The sequence below is a fragment of the Cololabis saira genome, chromosome 21 (genome assembly GCF_033807715.1).
Source record: "Cololabis saira isolate AMF1-May2022 chromosome 21, fColSai1.1, whole genome shotgun sequence".
Taxonomy (NCBI): Eukaryota; Metazoa; Chordata; class Actinopteri; order Beloniformes; family Belonidae; genus Cololabis; species Cololabis saira.
The window spans coordinates 29481998-29498294 of record NC_084607.1 but is presented as its reverse complement, the minus strand read 5'-3'; the positions used below and the strand labels follow the sequence as shown (position 1 = coordinate 29498294).

The 16297-nt window shown below is 40.7% G+C and overlaps 1 protein-coding gene across 1 annotated transcript in view; it reads left to right on the top strand.

Annotated features, from left to right (window-relative positions):
* Window positions 1-1607: 1607 nt before the first annotated feature.
* grb2b (growth factor receptor-bound protein 2b) overlaps window positions 1608-16297 on the top strand; it is a 33660-nt gene continuing 18970 nt past the window's right edge. The window contains exons 1-2 of the mRNA XM_061711997.1: window positions 1608-1760; window positions 3745-4022. Of these exons, the coding sequence (XP_061567981.1) occupies window positions 3945-4022 (78 nt within the window). The 5' untranslated portion in view covers window positions 1608-1760; window positions 3745-3944. The remainder of the gene's footprint in view (window positions 1761-3744; window positions 4023-16297) is intronic.

The window sequence follows — 16297 nt, the reverse complement described above, 5'->3', positions numbered from 1 at the left end:
CTGTTATCTGACAGCAGTGGCACCTGCTGTGGTCCTGCTGCTGTAGCCCATCTGCTTCAGAGTTCAACATGTGTGTTCACAGAGGGTTTTCTGCGGTTGTAACAAGAGGTTATATGAGTTACAGTTGCCTTTCGATCATCTTGAACCAGTGTATCCATTCTCCTCTCACCTTTGACATCAACAGGACGTTTCCGTCCAGGTAACTGCCTCTCGTTGCATATTTTCTTCGTTTTCAGACCAGTTTCTACCGTACAAACCCTAAGGATGATTGCAAGTGAAAACGCCTGTAGAGATCAGCAGTTTCTTTTTTGTGAACAACTGTTTTATTGAAATATAATCTCACATGACAAGATTGAGAAATACAAACATTTTTAACATACCAGAGATCAGCAGTTTCTATGATACTCTCTTACTATAATAGAAACAGAAAGAGTAAGACCACATTCACACTTTAAATCCCTTTTCTTCCCCATTTTGATGTCCACAATAAATTGAGATGCTGCCATGTGATTGGCAGAGAAGATAATTGTGTGTGATTTAATATATATATATATATATATATATATATATATATATATATATATATATATATATATATATATATATATATATATATATATATATATATATATATATATATATATATATATATATATATATATATATATATATATATATATATATATATATATATATAACGGTATATATATATAAAATCACAGTCTACTGTGTCTACAGTGAACTGTATGTATATATATATATATATATATATATATATATATATATATATACACACATACATACATACATACATACATATGCAGGACTGTCTCAGAAAATTAGAATATTGTGATAAAGTTATTTTCTGTAATGCAATTAAAAAAACAAAAATGTCATACATTCTGGATTCATTACAAATCAACTGAAATATTGCAAGCCTTTTATTATCTTAATATTGCTGATTATGGCTTACAGTTTAAGAAAACTCAAATATCCTATCTCAAAAAATTTGAATATTCTGGGAATCTTAATCTTAAACTGTAAACCATAATCAGCAATATTAAAATAATAAAAGGTTTGCAATATTTTAGTTGATTTGTAATGAATCCAGAATGTATGACATTTTTGTTTTTTTAATTGCATTACAGAAAACAAAGAACTTACACAATATTCAAATTTTCTGAGACAGTCCTGTATGTATGTATGTATGTATGTATGTATGTATGTATGTATGTATGTATGTATGTATGTATGTATGTATGTATGTATGTATGTATGTATGTATGTATGTATGTATGTATATATATATATATATATATATATATATATATATATATATATATATATATATATATATATATATATATATATATATATATATATATATACTATAATACTTTTAGCAATCTGCCAGATCCAGCCTGTTAGTTTCCAGTTAGTCTGTGTAAAACTGTGACAGCAACAGTGCGGTGGTTGGTGGTTGGTCCTCCAGCAGCAGACCGGCGGGGCGGGGAGGAGCAGCAGGCCGGCGGGGAGGAGCTCTGCGCGGGGAGGGCAGGGCCGTCACCAGCCTGGGCTCTGCTGGAGGAAGCGGAAGTGGACGAGCTTATGCTGCTAGCAGCTCCAGCTTCAGCTTCAGGCACCTCGCACTGGCACCAGCTCCGTCTGCGGCTGTCTCTCCAGAGGAAGAGGAGGGCTCCACCACGCCATCAAGCCCTGGTCGTCGCCTCGGTCGGTCTGCAGCGGGAACACCGGGCCTGGTAGGTGGTTGTTCCGCTGGTGTGATCGGAGTTGAGGGAGGTTTTTCACCGAGGCTTCTGCCGGGGTCCAGCCCCGCCGCCGCTAGCTGCGCCCCCGCTAGCAGCAGCGGCGCAGCCCGGGCTGGAAAAAAGCTGTTTTCTCCCTTTTTCTCCTGCTCCAACCTGACCAACACGCCTTGGATCCGAACATTTAAAGCCTTTAAAGGCGGGTTTATCCCCCCCACACCCTCTTCCCCCCAGGTTGGGCGGCGGATGTGAGTGTTTTTAGTGGAGGTGTTGTTTTCCAGCCCCGTCCCTGGTATTGTTGTCCGCTAGCCGCGCTGCTAGCTCCGCGGGGCGGCCAGCCTGCTCCCCGCAGCCGTACGGGCTCCAAACCTCACATTAACCTCCGTACCGGACGTTGGAGGTTTAAACCCGCCAGGGTTTTACCGCTCTGCCTCTAGCTCTTTCCAGTATTAGTCTCCCCAGCCCTGGGGCTCGCAGCGGACCGCTATAATGGTCGATGCTCGGAGTTAGTGTTAGTGTACAAATCTAACCACATGGTGACGTTAGCGGCAACTTTTACTGCTTTTAGTATCCGTCATTTTCAAAAGTGTAGACGTTTCCGGTGGGATGTGGTTTTTGTTGACTCGTTTGAGGGTTTGGTGTCTTTTGTTTTAAGCGTAAAGTTTGCAGTGGAGGGTTGCTGTGTTTATGTTGCGCCGTCGTCCTGCTGGCTGTCAAGGAAGATTTATGGTTCCGCGTTACACCGACGTAGAGTTTACGGTGTAGGGTGCGCGTCGCCGCGTAACCCTACGCCGTCGGGTACGCCGTCGATTTAAACGCGAAACCATAAATCAGGCTTCAGCTTTGATGGCCTTATTGGATATGGGGTTGTATTAGTGTGAGCTCGTCAGAGCTGTCCGTATTAGAAAAGGACATAATTGGATCACGTACCTTTATCTGTTTAACTCTAAAACCTTCAAGTGTCAGCTCTGCTCAGGTGACGAGCTGGTGGTTATTGGGTGAGAAAGTGTGGAGGAGCTGTCAAACATGCAGGGTGACACTAGTGTGTGGTCTGAGTTTCCGGCTGCAGGCAAGCATCCATCCATCCATCCTTCCTTCCATCCATCCTTGCTGTAGACCAGCTTGTTCCAGTGCCGGATCACTGGGATCTGCCAACCCCAACCCCCCCCAGCTCTCTTCAGGCCAAATTCAGGGCCAGACCGTGGACAGGTCAGCAGTCCATCAGGGCCAAATATAGCTGAACAACCACCCATTTTCACACTCGCTCCCTCTCTCCGGGCTCACCGCTAAGCCGCTGTGCTGCTGCAGCCAAGAATATCACTTGAGAAAAAAAAAAAAAAACCCTCATATAAGGGCCCTTTTTATATAGGGCCTTTTCCTTGTGTGAAATTGGATCCTATATTTATGATCCTGTGAAGTCTGAAGAGAGCAGAATGTGCAATGTCGGACGACATAATGTTTTGTTATAGGAGAAGGAGTCTTCTTTTTATTTTTTTATCAGAGCAAACGTTCCTCTAAGAGCTTTAATTTATATCTGCATTAATATGTCTTCATTTGGAGACATAAAACTTTTATTATGGCTCGTCTGGCATCTGAACTAGCCGTTCAAATCGGACCTGTTGCTGTTTGTTAATACAACTGTTGCAGTGTTTTATGGAAAAAGATGGTACACAGTAGCACCATCGCTGCAGCGTAAGCAGCAGGCACTGCTGACCTTATCCGTGCTATCAGTTGGAGGAAACGTCTACATTTAACAAAACTACGTCTCCCTAGATACAAAAAGACAAAGGGGCACGTTTCCAGCCTGTTTTCACTTGTATGTCCGATGAGCACGGGTTGTAGTATGATTTACTTTTGTTGTGAAACTGCATTTTGCAGGCCAGCTCTGACACAGCTGTAGTTTTTCCTCTGAATTGTCCTGTCATATGTAATCGCTGTACAAAAACATGAATCTTCAGCTCCACCCTCTTGTCCGCAGGTACTGCACTGTGACCTTTACGTGAGGTCTATGTCCTAAAGGAAGGGGATATCGGCAAGGAGGAGAGACTTGGAGAAGACTACTTGACAGCAGCGGTCCGGATTTTCTTTTTTTTTTCTTTTTTCTTTTTTTTTTCTTTTTTAATTTGGTTATAAAAACACAGCTACAGCCAAGTAGTTTTCCAGCACGCCGCAAGAACCATGGAGGCCATTGCCAAATATGACTTTAGGGCCACTGCCGATGATGAGCTTAGTTTCAAGCGTGGAGAAATACTCAAAGTAAGTGAAAACTGCTTGATCAGTGTTAAAACTTGTCTGCGTTACTCATGATGATGAAACACTGGTGAATGTTTTCTTCCTGTCTGCTCTGAACAGTAGGTGAGGATCTTCATATAGGAATGTCATTCTTATTGAATCGATCAGACTACATGTGTAAAAGAGGAGCATATAAAAGTGATACGTAAAGTAATAGTTTCCTGTGGACACACATAATAGTAGTAGTAGTAGATGTGGCATCAGAATGATGCCTTTAAGGTTGCTATTTCCTGTTTAATGAGTAATCTATGAATATAAACACATTGATCAGTCATTTTGCCATACCTGCATTAACCTGTTCTGTGTTGCCGGGGGTGTGCTGGACACATTTCCAGTGCATTGCAGAGCCAACACAGGGAGGAAAGTAATGCAATATTATCATACCAATGCTGATTTGACACAGGGATGACTTCCTTTATGACCTTTTTTAAACAGCTCTGTCTGAATCCTCAGGCTTGTCCAGGGCCATGATTATTTAATTTGAAGCTTTGTGCTTTCTCTGTGCGTTAAAGGTATTTATCCTTCTGCCGAGATGTTGCATGTGAAACATGTGGAAGTGTTCCTGCACTGACTCTTTGGATTTAAATACCATCAGTGTAATCCCTCCAGTTGGTGACAGTGTGATGAGGGACGCGGTGCATATGGGAAGATTAGATTACTCTTTTTATATTTCCAGATGTTTGAAGAAAAACCTGCTTATCTGAACATTAGGGATAAAGCATCCTTTTACCAATGCCTGACACCTAAAGATTTAGGTTTGCTTTGTGGTTTAGAGGTTAGTCCACCTTTACTCAGAATGGCTGAGTCTACGGTGGCGACGGTTCTCAGAAACATTTGCTTTTTAAGTTGCTGGCCGATTACACAAAGACTTATGTATTACTTATTTTTAAGAACGGCTTAGCTTTGTCTCTTTTCAATGTCATCTCTCATTCTGTCATAAACACTCAATTGCTTTTACGGGCATTATTGGCTTTGTGTTTACAAAACAAACAACACAAATACGTTGGAAATAACATCATGTATTTGATTATAGACCTCTTTTTTATCGTGTCAGCTCCTCCAGCTGAGCTGACTGATGTGTCGCTTCGCGACGGCTGTTTTATCCCAAAAGACGTTTGACCACAAAGTCTTGAGAAGATTTCTTATCTCAGCAGGGAGGCCTAAGAAAACAAGCCGGTTAAGGAAACACTGAGCCAAACACTGAGCTTAGGACATATTTGGTTTAATTTGCATATCTGAAGAGCAAATATTGTACCTTTCCTCTTTATTTCAATAGCTGGCTGTGTTTTGGGGAAATCCGAAGCTGGTCCTCCTTTGATGGCATTGTTAAGAGATGACGATGTTTATGTTTTAGTCATTTAGATGAAAATGAATATTACTTTGAATGTTTTTTGACTTGTAATGGGCTGATCATTTCCATAGCCCACATTATACTTTTCAGTTCCTCTTATTTTTAGCACTTGCGGCTGGGTTGACTGTGGTCAAACATCTGCTGGGTAACACATTTTAAATGTGCAACTTCAAAAGTATTCAAAAGACAGTCGTCCATGCCAGGATGCTTAGTTTTAAGCTTTATGTGTTTGTTTGCTACATTCAGGTTTACTGAGCTCAGGAGTGTAGTGGCTCATATTGTATCAACAATAAGGTGAACGGGGGAGCAAAACAGTCCCTATCTGATCATTTAAGCTATTTCTTTTCTGTTCAGCACTTGTGAACTCAACAATATCTCAGTAGGTGGAATGAAGTCAAACACATAAGTGTCCTGATGGCGGTGAGGATCGTCCACTAGCGTTCACAGTGGTGGGTGTGATCACCGTCACATGCAATGACGGTTCTGCTGGTAGTGCTTCCAGCATTTCTGCACAGTATTGTTATAGTGCCGATGCTGACAGTAAGAGAAGCAAAACTTGAATCATTACTTTATCCGTGTACTAGGGGTGCAATGATAAGTTGACGTTGTCGACAAAAATGTATAATGAAATGGTCGCAAACTAATTTAATTGACTATTGTCGGGGGAAAACTAAACTGAGTGAGACATCTCCTTCTTTCTTATCTCTGCTGATAGTTGCACAGGCGCAACAGAGTACGTAACGCCAGGTGAACAGTATAGCGGCGGTTGATGCTACGCCACGGCGACTGGCAGTAATGTTGATTAAAAGATGTATTTTTGAATGAATTTTTTTTTTTTTTTAAAGCACATCATTTTAAATACCGGTAACCTCATGCAAAATTTAAAAGGTGAGAACTAAATAGGAGCCAGTTGATAATTGTGAGATTCATAATCTGATCAGTTGATAGTCGATGACTAATCGATCAGAAGAGTCGTTAGTTGCAGCTATTTTATGTACATGTCAATGATGCAATCACTCAGATAGGGACTGAGAGGGAAGCAAAGTGTAGTTTAAAAAAATGTCCACTTGCTGCGCTTGATAGTTTAAGGAGACCTATTATGGCATCTAATACCTATTTAAAACAGATTGTTTTTGCTAAATAAATTAGAAATTCAGCCTCTCAGCGATGTCTTCATCTTCCCAGTCTCTAACCTCGTTATCTATGCGGGATTCTGAGTGGGCGGGGCTATGATAATGAGGCTCTGTGCTGATTGGCTGCCTAAATTACGCGATACACCGCTATGAAACAATGGCGGAAGCTCCGGCCGGCGGAGTTAGTTGTTGTTGTTCTGGCCGGAGTTTGTTGTAGGCGTGGTTTCACATATCGGAGGCCAACCGATGCAAATTGTATTTTGGTTACGTGACGACGGGAGCAGAATCTGAACGGCTCGTAGAAGTCACATCACACTGGACGGCTCATCCGGGCGGCTGTACAGACACTGCAGAATTTGGTTGTGTCCTCCTTCTCTGAGTTGACAGGCTGAGGGGAGACCACTTTATATATGTTAAAGCAAGAGAAAACAGGTTTTTCATAACTGGTCCCATTTAAATTTGGTTATCTGTGACTACAAGTTTAATGTTTTGACAGAGAACTAGTTCAATGAAGATCTTGGCTCCTCGTCTTTACTGCCACCTGTGAACTCCACCCTCAACTTCTAGTCCCATATCATTCTCTCTATCTTAGCAGCAGCAAACCCGTATCAGCGGGACCTAACCTGAGAAAGAAATTGTGTAATCAACTACTACTTGTACTTTTGTGTAGCATGTCCAATAACATTTGTTTCTTTTGTTGTTTTCGCTTTCACCCAGGATTTAGAAATTCTGAGTTCATATTTGTTAGTGAATGCATCAGTTGTGTTACACTGCCAGCCACCATTGCAAAAGCAAGAGGTTGACCAATATGGCTGGACCTGGGGGGAAAAAACCACACAACTTTTCATAAGACATGAGAGCAGTCTGACACTCCTCTTTTACACACGACTGCCTGCAGATCTTCCTGCCGGTTAGTCAGCTGTGTCGTTTCAGAAGTTCCATGATGCTGATTATTAAGAAATGGCCAACAATCAGACTGACTAATCAGCCCACATCTACATGTCTGTAAAACATTGTCCGTATGAGCAGCCGCTGTTAGTGACGGCCTCTGAAAAGTTGCAGAAGAGTGGACCCGGTCACTTGTGTAATTTTCTAAGCATTTCTTGTGTTCAGCATACGTTCTTGTATGTGTGCTTATGTATTAATATTGAGGGTTGAGTTGAGGGTTATTAAGTTTTTAATTTGTGTCCAAATTAGAAAAAAATTTCCATAACTGATCTGAAAATATGCACCTTTTATAGAAAATTGAGTTGAATGGAGTCTGGTAGCTCATTCCAACTCAAGGATGGCGGCTATGAACAAAGATTTCATGGTATGGATGAGAAGGGGGCTGGTTGGTTGTAATCCTGTTTTTTAAATAAACCCAGAGCACGTCACTAACAGTAGCGTTTCCTGTTTTTGAAATTCCTACTTAAATGACATGCCTAATTTAAAACGAGTATAGTCACCAGTTTCAAAATTAATTTGAACCAGTTCGGTGTCTAAATAAAGGAAGTGCATGTGAGGTTACAGTAGAAGTGTAAAAAGTAGGCATGTTGAAAAGCCAGCATCAATGAAGATGGAACAGTATCTCCAGATATAACACATTTTTTCTGAGATATTTGGGCCGTAGTCTCAGAAAATAAACATGCTTTTGGTTGCGTGTTTGAAGTTCTGTCCTGGAGTGATTGCAAAGACTGACGCATGGGCTCACAGGTGGGACACGCCCACCAGCAGACAGAGAGTCATCCACCTGAAACAGAGAGAGATATCTGTGTTTTTAAACTTTAAAGCTGGAACATTGATCGATGCCATTAAAAGAAACATCAACACCATTAATATTCCTTTAAGTTGAACTGTAAATTCACACCCACAGCATGAACCACCTGATGATGAAACCAACTAACAATTGATTATTACATTTGTTGGCAACGGATTTTGTCATTGATTGTTACCAACTCTGTCAATTTTGTTGCAGCCCTATTTTAAAGAGATGTTTCTTAAAATAATTTTTCTAAATTGGCCGTTTGAGCACTTTTCGGTTTAGCATCAGTTGACCGCTTCGGTATCTGTGCTGTGCATCCCCTTGTGCAACAGTTCCTGAGCTGTGGGCACAAGGCAATATCTCAGGAACTGATTAGCTTTTCTTAAATGTATTTTTAGCTTAGTGACTTGTCTTTGCAGAGTTGTGATCTCTAGATCACCGGAATTGCAAGTGTGGAGTCTTGGCTTGTGTCTGTGCAGGCTTTCCTTTGTAGTACGCTAGTGCCTGTTTGCTGGGCCACCTTACACATCGTCCTTTCTATGGTGTGTTCCCTCACCCACGTTTTCTCTGTGCGGTCAGTCTTTTTATAGGCTTAAAGCTGAGCTTTCCCTCGTTCCTTTGATGTGGCATATGTACTAACATGCATTATGCTTCGTATAATTAAAACATTTTTTAATGATCAATAAAGGAGGATACTTAAAAAAAAAATAAAAATACTTAGCGATTGCAATTAGTCCAGCAACCAGCAAAGCAAAGTGTAGGATTTTTACAAGTATGACACGGACTTGTTTAAGAGCATGGTACACACAAGCGTTTGGAGTTGTCTACTACATATAAATAACCTTTTCTTTGGTGAACTGTGTTCACTGAGGCCCCCTTTGCATCTCTCCCCAGTGCTATCTGCTGATACCAATACTAAACAGCTCCACTTTCTGGACAAAGGTCCCTCTCATAAGAGAGACCAAGTATTAAGTCTTTGCGTGTATGAAGCATCTTCAACCTCGCTTTCAGTATCACTCAGAGATGGTGGTAATGCTGCTAACTGCCCTTGATGCCGCATAATCAGATCTGCCTGCGGTTTCAAATGTACGCTTTAGACTCGTAGCCTTGCTGCACCAGGAATACAAATATTCACTTTATCACAGTGTTATCATAGCCCTGTTTTTAGAAAAGACGTGATTCACGCATTCATTCAGTCATTTTTATTACTTTTATTCCTTACTCTATGCCAGCAGGAGTAATGAATCGGTTGATTGCAGTTGGACTCTTTCACTAAAAGTCAAAAACAGTTTGATGCTTACATAAAAGTCTTATGTGCAACTGTCGGGATGAATAGGTTATTTCAGGGACATGAAATCTTGTGTTGATCTTTAAATGATCATAAAATGTGCAGCAGCTAACTCATTATCACAAGGCTCAATGTCTAATTTGCAGAAGAAAGGACTAAATTTCTCGCTAGGTGAGGATTATGACGCATGTCATATGAAAATTTCTCTTGCATAGAATTTGAATTAATGAATCCTTTTTATAGCAGATACTGACTCTGAGATATATTTAAGGGAAAAATAATATTCTTTATGTGGATTTACTTTCATGTTGTGTAATGCGGGCCAGTGTTTGTCTCGTGTCTTTCCAATGTCTTTGCTTAATTCTGTCTGCATTCTCTCTCTCTTTCTTTATTAGTGCGTAAAACCACTTCAGCTTTTAAGTTTTGTCTTTCCTGAAAAAGTAGCAGGCAATAAATTGGGTAATTTTCCATGGATCTGCGTCTCTATTCTCCGTAAAAGGAAGTTGCTAGTAATGCAATGCAAGCAAAGTCTCTTGCTCTTGCACGACTTTTGCACGGTTGTGACTGCAGTCGTGCAGCAGCTCGACCTGTTGACTGCACCATGGCTGAATAGGAGCAGTTTATGGCAGAACTTTCTCTGTCATAAACTGATTGTTTTTTTTTATATTTTCATGGTAGCATCACAACAGTGTATAGCAGCAGTTTGTTGAACATTTTGGTGCTGACTGCTGTTATAAAAGTTTGGTTTTAATGATCTTATTTAGAGCCAGCTCTGTTGGAGAACAGGATTTATGAACTGTATTAGGGATATGGATAGCTGATATTAAACAAAAAGCAGATACTTTGCGACAATGTTCTGGAAATGTCTAGATTATGACACAATCCAAGTGATTTTTCGAGACTTCCCATTTCAAGCTTGCAACAGCCTTTAACATGGCACTGTTTTCAGCAGAAACATTTCATTTTGATCTGAATGTTTTAGTAGAAAATTCTCAGGGCCTGGCGTGTGTGATTTGAGTTTCACAGTGGAATATTTCGCCCAGTTCTTCCCAAATACAAATCCATATGCTATTATTCAACTTGTTATGGCTGAAATTGTTACTGAGTCAGAGCACAGTCGCAAACATTTTTCACAAGAAGGGAAGCGCGTGTTGGCCAGTGTCGAAACGATATCCAACAGTCAGATTCAAGCACTGTCGGGTTATCTTGTGAGGGCGGCGTTGCTGCAGCTCACTTCCCGTTTATTTTCAGGTTTAGGTGTTAGTACTAGGTATTGAGTGTTAAAACAGACTAATGTAATCACATTTTTACCCTTAGCCTTTTTTTTTAAGCCGTATAGCTGCAAGTATCTTACACATTAATATTTGGGACTTTTTTTTCCCTCTTGTTTCGTGCTGCATTTGCTCCTTATCAGCGAAGTAGCAGGCAGAGCTGAAGAACCAACCTTCCTGTTTTATCTTTTCAGGCAATTTTAAGTTAACTGATTATGCTCTCGATCTGATCTGACAACACACTTGTTTTAAATTTAAGCCGCAGTAAGAGGAGCATTTGGCGGCGGTGAATGGTGAAAGGATGTTCGAAATACTTAATACTACAAATGTGTGGGCCCATTGCAAATTTGCATATTGCAGACTAGCTCAGTTTCACAATGTGATTTCCCATCATGCATGGATAAAATAGGGGAAGTTTCCTATTGTTATATTCAAAATCTCTTTTTAAGCAAGTGAGAGAGACTTGGTCTCATCTTACAGATGCTGCCATATGTCATTTGTGCGTTGTTTTTTTTTTTAATTCATCACTAGGTTTTCCCACCGTGTTTGATATGTCATCTTTGTAATATATTGTGTTAATGTTTCCATGATCTTGCAAAATATTCAGCATCAGGAAGTTTAAGCAACATTCACAGCAGGCACAAATATACAGATACGCCTTCTTCTATATGGACCAGTGTTTGTTTATTTTATGTATCTATTTATATTTTCCAATCGCATCTTTTAAAGATTGTTTTCTTTTTTTTTTTTTCCCGGTCGGGGGGTCACCAGAGGCAAAGCAGGAAGGAAGCGTAGGACACAGCTATGTCTGGCTATTGCCCTGAGCAATGTACACTTGTTCTCATTTCCTACTCTAATAAAGATTAACAGCCCTTGTCATTGAATTGGCTCAAACAAATATTTGAACCTTGCCCGTGTGGCATGATCTATGATCCACCTTTGCAAACGTCTCTCAGTTGATTAAAAGCACTTTCTTTATTTAACCTCTACTCAATGTATACAGTTAGCAGGAAAATGTTCTGCTGTAGGTTGCAGTCTCGGGAGCCTTTATTAAGCATTAATTGGGGGCTATGTAGTGCATTTGTATGAGAAAGTTATTGTTTTATTTTTAAATTATTCATAGACTTATGTCAATGTTTCACCAAGGCCGCGACGTGCGTCTCTGAAGCTGCAGTGCTGGTTTATATGAATCAGTACAGGCCCATTCAGCCTTTTGATATGGATTTTTGCTGGTGGTGTTCTCCCCTGTAGCGTTGTAGCAGAAACACTACGTGTAACCAGTTTGTTTAGAGATGCTTGAAAGAATAAATAAATAAAATCTGATCAGCTGATTTTCTTTTCCAGATATAAACACAAATATTTGTTGGATAGCAGGTTCTTTGCAGATCTTTGTCTTTTGAATGTGTTAGCCAGTGGGTTTAAAATAAATAAATAAGACAGTAATAGGCTTTTATTCAGGCCATCATGAGGGATATGCAGTCTGTGACTTGCCTGGTCAGCTGTTAGATCAGAGTTGTCCCTATCAGCATGGCAAAGACAGAACAAGACGCACAGAACCTGAAGATGTGCTGTTCTCTCTGCAGCTCTCTGGTTCCCAGCAGCTCTCGTGTGTTTCAGAGCAGACCCTGATATAGCCTGTCGTAGCCTAATATGATACCGTCTGTAACCTCGGTAGAGCTCTAGCTGATGTTTGAATGTTTATGCACATGGATAATCTTGTCAAAAAAAATCACATCTCTGTTGAATCTTGGGAATACTCTTTAATGTCTGCGTCATTTGAATCAGAATGCAACACAGTGGGAAATAATCTGAAGTTTCTATTCTGAGTTAAAGGTCTCATGAGCTTCGATGCATCCGTTTTAAATCTCAGGGTTTGTGGTATTAAAATGCAGCGCCAAATCTTTTCAAGCTTAGAGTGTTAACTGTTTTTAGTGTATGATAAAGTCTTATTCTTCTCAACCGGTGAGTCCTCTGTGAGTGCTCGCATTCATGCTACAGTTTAGCTGCTTTCACATCCTGTTTGCTGCGTCTTCCAACCCCCCAGAAGCTTCCTGCCTCCCTACACTGTAAACTACCCACAATTCTACATAGATATGTGTCACTAGTATCTAGTGTAGTACTAGTATCAGTGTCTGACAACTCATTCTAGTACTAGATTAGCTTTTTTTAGATTATTATTCAGCCAAGATGCCCCAATTCTGTGCAGCTTTCAGTGACACGTGGTATGGAAACAGGGAGTCCCCTTTCATGAGAGAGGTTCCAGTTTATAGGCATTTTGGCAGTGATAGCTATTGATTCTAATTGCGTAAAGACCTGACCCCATGTTCGTGACGACTGAGAGAGTCTCTCACACATCATCTGACCCCAGCCTGACCGCACCATCCCCCAGCATTTACAAACTACAGGGGTTGTTGGAACGCACATGCTAAGGAAATTTAGATGACTCCCCATGATGCAGATTCATTTTTAAAGAAAACAAAAAAGAATAAATATTAATATCACATCACTTGTACATTTAAGATATGTGTGCGCTCCAAGGCACATGCTTTATTGGAGAAAAACAACATTACTCATGCCTCATGGTAGTCCATGAGAAGTCTATTTAAGAGGTCAAATTGTCTTAAATTAAAGTTGGTGGTGGTTGTCTGTGTAATTCTTGGCTTTAAATGCACATCAGATTACCAGATAACATGCCGACAGTAAATCTTATAGTATATAATCTTCTCACCAGAGTATAAATACATGCATACATATATACAGTACAGACTAAAAGTTTGGACACTTTTGGTCTGTACTGTATATGCATGTCTATATCTCAGTGCATTGTTAAATCATAGTTAATGCATTATTGTTTCATGATGTCAAAAACATCTGGCTAAGAAGTATCCTGGTACATCACATTGATCTCAAAAAAGCATGATAAACGGGATCAAAGTGCAACCCCAATGAGGAAAACTTTTAAACACCATTAACAAATAAAACACAGTTACGGTAAATGATTCTGCAGCCGTGCATATACCTGACGTGTACAGTAATCAGCTGCTCAAGTGTTATTTCACCTCTTCGGTAGCTTTGGGGTCTTGGCTCGGTGTTTACATCACTATATTGTTGCTACGGGCGACATTGGTCGTTGCATTTATTAGATATGTGACGTTGTAGAGCGCCCAAATCTATTGTGTATACGTGTGGTTGTAGCACTCAGCCATACTACCAAGGTTCAAAGTTGTAATATATATATTTATTCTAGTTTGGTTTTTTAAAACGGGGTGTCCAAAAGACAGCTGGATGCCCAGGCCCCCTCAGCAAAAAGCCTGCTAGCAGACATATTGCTGCTTTATGATGCATGCCCCAGGCTCCAGCAGAGTCAGCAAAAAGTCAGTGCAAAAGAGGATGACAGTTGATGAAAAGAAGCCGTCTTCCGGGGAAGGAGAAATTGATGCTTTGTCTTTTGACTTGTATGGATTTTTCTTTATTTAAGCTACTCAATTTATAGAGGTTCCACGCTCGTAGCAGCAGGCGTTGCATGGGAGCAGACCCTGCAGTACCATAGAGAGGATGTGATGTGCTATGTCATTAATGCGATTGATCAGACTATGGGCTGTAATGTGTTACAGGGTTACATTCTGAATCTAAGGTTTTGAGACATCTTGAGCTTGCAAGATCTTTAAAGGGGACCTATTATGGCATTTAATGTATATTTTAAACAGGCCTTGAATGTCTTAAAAACAAGCTTTTGATTGTTTTTTCTATATAAATTAGAAATTCATCCTCTGGACCACGTCTTTATCTTTATCGTTTCTAACCTCACTATGTATGCAGGATTCTGAGTGGGCGGGGCTATGATAATGAGGCTCTGTGCTGATTGGCTGCCTGAATGACGCGATACACCGCTATGAAAAGATGGCGGAAGCTCCGGCCGGTGGAGTTAAGCCTGAATTATGGTTCTGCGTTAAATCAACACACACCCTACGGAGTAGGCTCTGCGTTGGTGTAACGCGGAACCATAAATCAGCCTTTACACCGTGTCATGCATGCGATGCGAGCGTCAGCGACAAAATCAATTCCATTGCTTTATTTTCTATTGGACTGTCCTAACTGGCCACAGCGACACAGCGCTGCGCAGCACGACGCGGCGCACTGTTTTGAGCTGAACATTTGTCGGACGCCCTGCTTCTATTTCCTTCCTGTTGCTCGCTTTGAAAGCCGGTTGAAAGCGCTGTAGGAAACCGTCATGGATGAGGAACGGCTGATCCAGTTAGTTGAAATGAGAAGTTATCTCTATGATTCCTCCTCATTTCACTACAAAAACCTCAATAAAGTGGCAGCTGCTGGAGGTAGATGGACAGAGAGCGTCCGATGTCACGCAGTGATACGATAGTCGGACGCTCGCATGCAGTTACACGCTTTTATAGTTGTGGGCGTGGTTTGCATTTTGGTTACGTAACGAAAATGCACCGAATCTGAACGGCTCGTAGAAGTCACATCACACTGGACGATCATCCGGGCGGCTGTACAGACTCTGCAGAATTTGGTTGCTTTCCTCCTTCTCTGAGTTGGCAGGCTGAGGGGAGACCACTTTATATATGTTAAAGCAAGAAAAAACCTGTTTTTCATAATAGGTCTCCTTTAAATAAGGGCGATGTTTCACATTTACATAGGAGCACGCTGTTTTCTAGTCTGTTGCTAAATCTCTTGTGAAAAAACTTCCCCTAAGGAGCCTACGTATTCAAATTAGTGCATCTCCTTTCAGCTTTTTTCTTTTTTTAAACTGCAAGATATTTTAAAGTGTGTGGAATGTAAGGATGATGTTTCATGGATGATGGCTACGATTCACATGACCTAAAAAAAAAAGTTGTAAGACTAAAGCAGTACGGCCTTGTTTTGCTGAGAAATTCTCAATTCATGTAGGGGGAGCAGAGTTTACAAACGAACATGTTTGGCACAGAAATTATGATTATGAGGAACAGAACGATCAATTAATGCGGTGTTTTCCTAACGTTTCCTAAAAGTAAAACCCCTCCAGGTCCATCATACTTCACATCGTAGATGATGTGTGTCTGCAGCCCACGATGCCAGAAGGTCTTGTTTAAAGTTCCCTGTGGACGATGACAAAAATATTCAAATATTGCCTTTTGGCAGTAATGGAAAGAAGTGTGTTTGCATGGACCTTTTTGGTGCTTTGCTCATGTTTTACGTGCTACTTGGTGCGTTTGTCTGTTTGAGGTGTCTGCTCCGAGTCAACACTGATGTGTGTTTTAGCGGTGACCACATAATCTGGCCCGGTGGCTGCCTATCAGAGCAAGGGTGGATTGGTTAACACTCACCTGCTATCTGTATTCAAGCTGCAATCTGCTCCCTCTAATTGACATTTTGCACATTTTGACCAAAAGTACGCAAGCTGTAGGAACTCCCCTCCCCTCAAGAAGCTAATTGTGTTTCTGCTTTACCACTA